Below are 498 nucleotides of genomic sequence, written 5' to 3'. Positions count from 1 at the left end.
ATTTTGTTTGTCTGAGTGCTTTTTTAAATCCTTCCTATTTTCCACAGATGTACATCACACACAAAAACCAAGCGAATATGCTGATGGCGGCTCCCACTAAGCCATCAGGCCTCTTCCAGCTGAAGTAGGACCAGCTGTTAGCCACAGACCTGGGACCAGAGAGGGGGTCTGGTCAGCTGGACCACGCCCTGCCGAGACCACACACCAGACCCTGTTCACCATCAAGCACTACTCATTTCAGCAACAAAATAACACACCCTAATGGAATTCAAGATTCAAGTTTCAATAGCAGTTAATTGCCATGTATATGTTTTACACATACTATTGCTTGCGAATTTGCTTATGTCGATGGTGCATACACTGCTGGAGACGACATTAGACAGGGTGCAGGACAGGACAGTGCAAATACAAAATAATATATATCCAAAAAAGAAAAAAGTACAAATGCAAAATACACTATATACAGTATACAGAATGGGAGTGTGTGTGTGTGCGAAG

At 43.0% G+C, this 498-nt stretch overlaps 1 protein-coding gene across 1 annotated transcript in view; it reads left to right on the top strand.

Annotated features, from left to right (window-relative positions):
• Positions 1–128, top strand: part of LOC311311258 (diacylglycerol kinase alpha-like) — a gene marked incomplete at both ends in the record, with an annotated part of 12518 nt that extends 12390 nt beyond the window's left edge. The window contains one exon of the mRNA XM_084440939.1: positions 48–128. Within this exon, the coding sequence (XP_084297065.1) occupies positions 48–128 (81 nt within the window). The remainder of the gene's footprint in view (positions 1–47) is intronic.
• Positions 129–498: the final 370 nt, after the last annotated feature.

This window comes from Borostomias antarcticus (genome assembly GCF_949987555.1).
Source record: "Borostomias antarcticus genome assembly, chromosome: 7".
Lineage (NCBI taxonomy): Eukaryota > Metazoa > Chordata > Actinopteri > Stomiiformes > Stomiidae > Borostomias > Borostomias antarcticus.
This window is presented reverse-complemented; position numbering and strand designations above follow the sequence as displayed.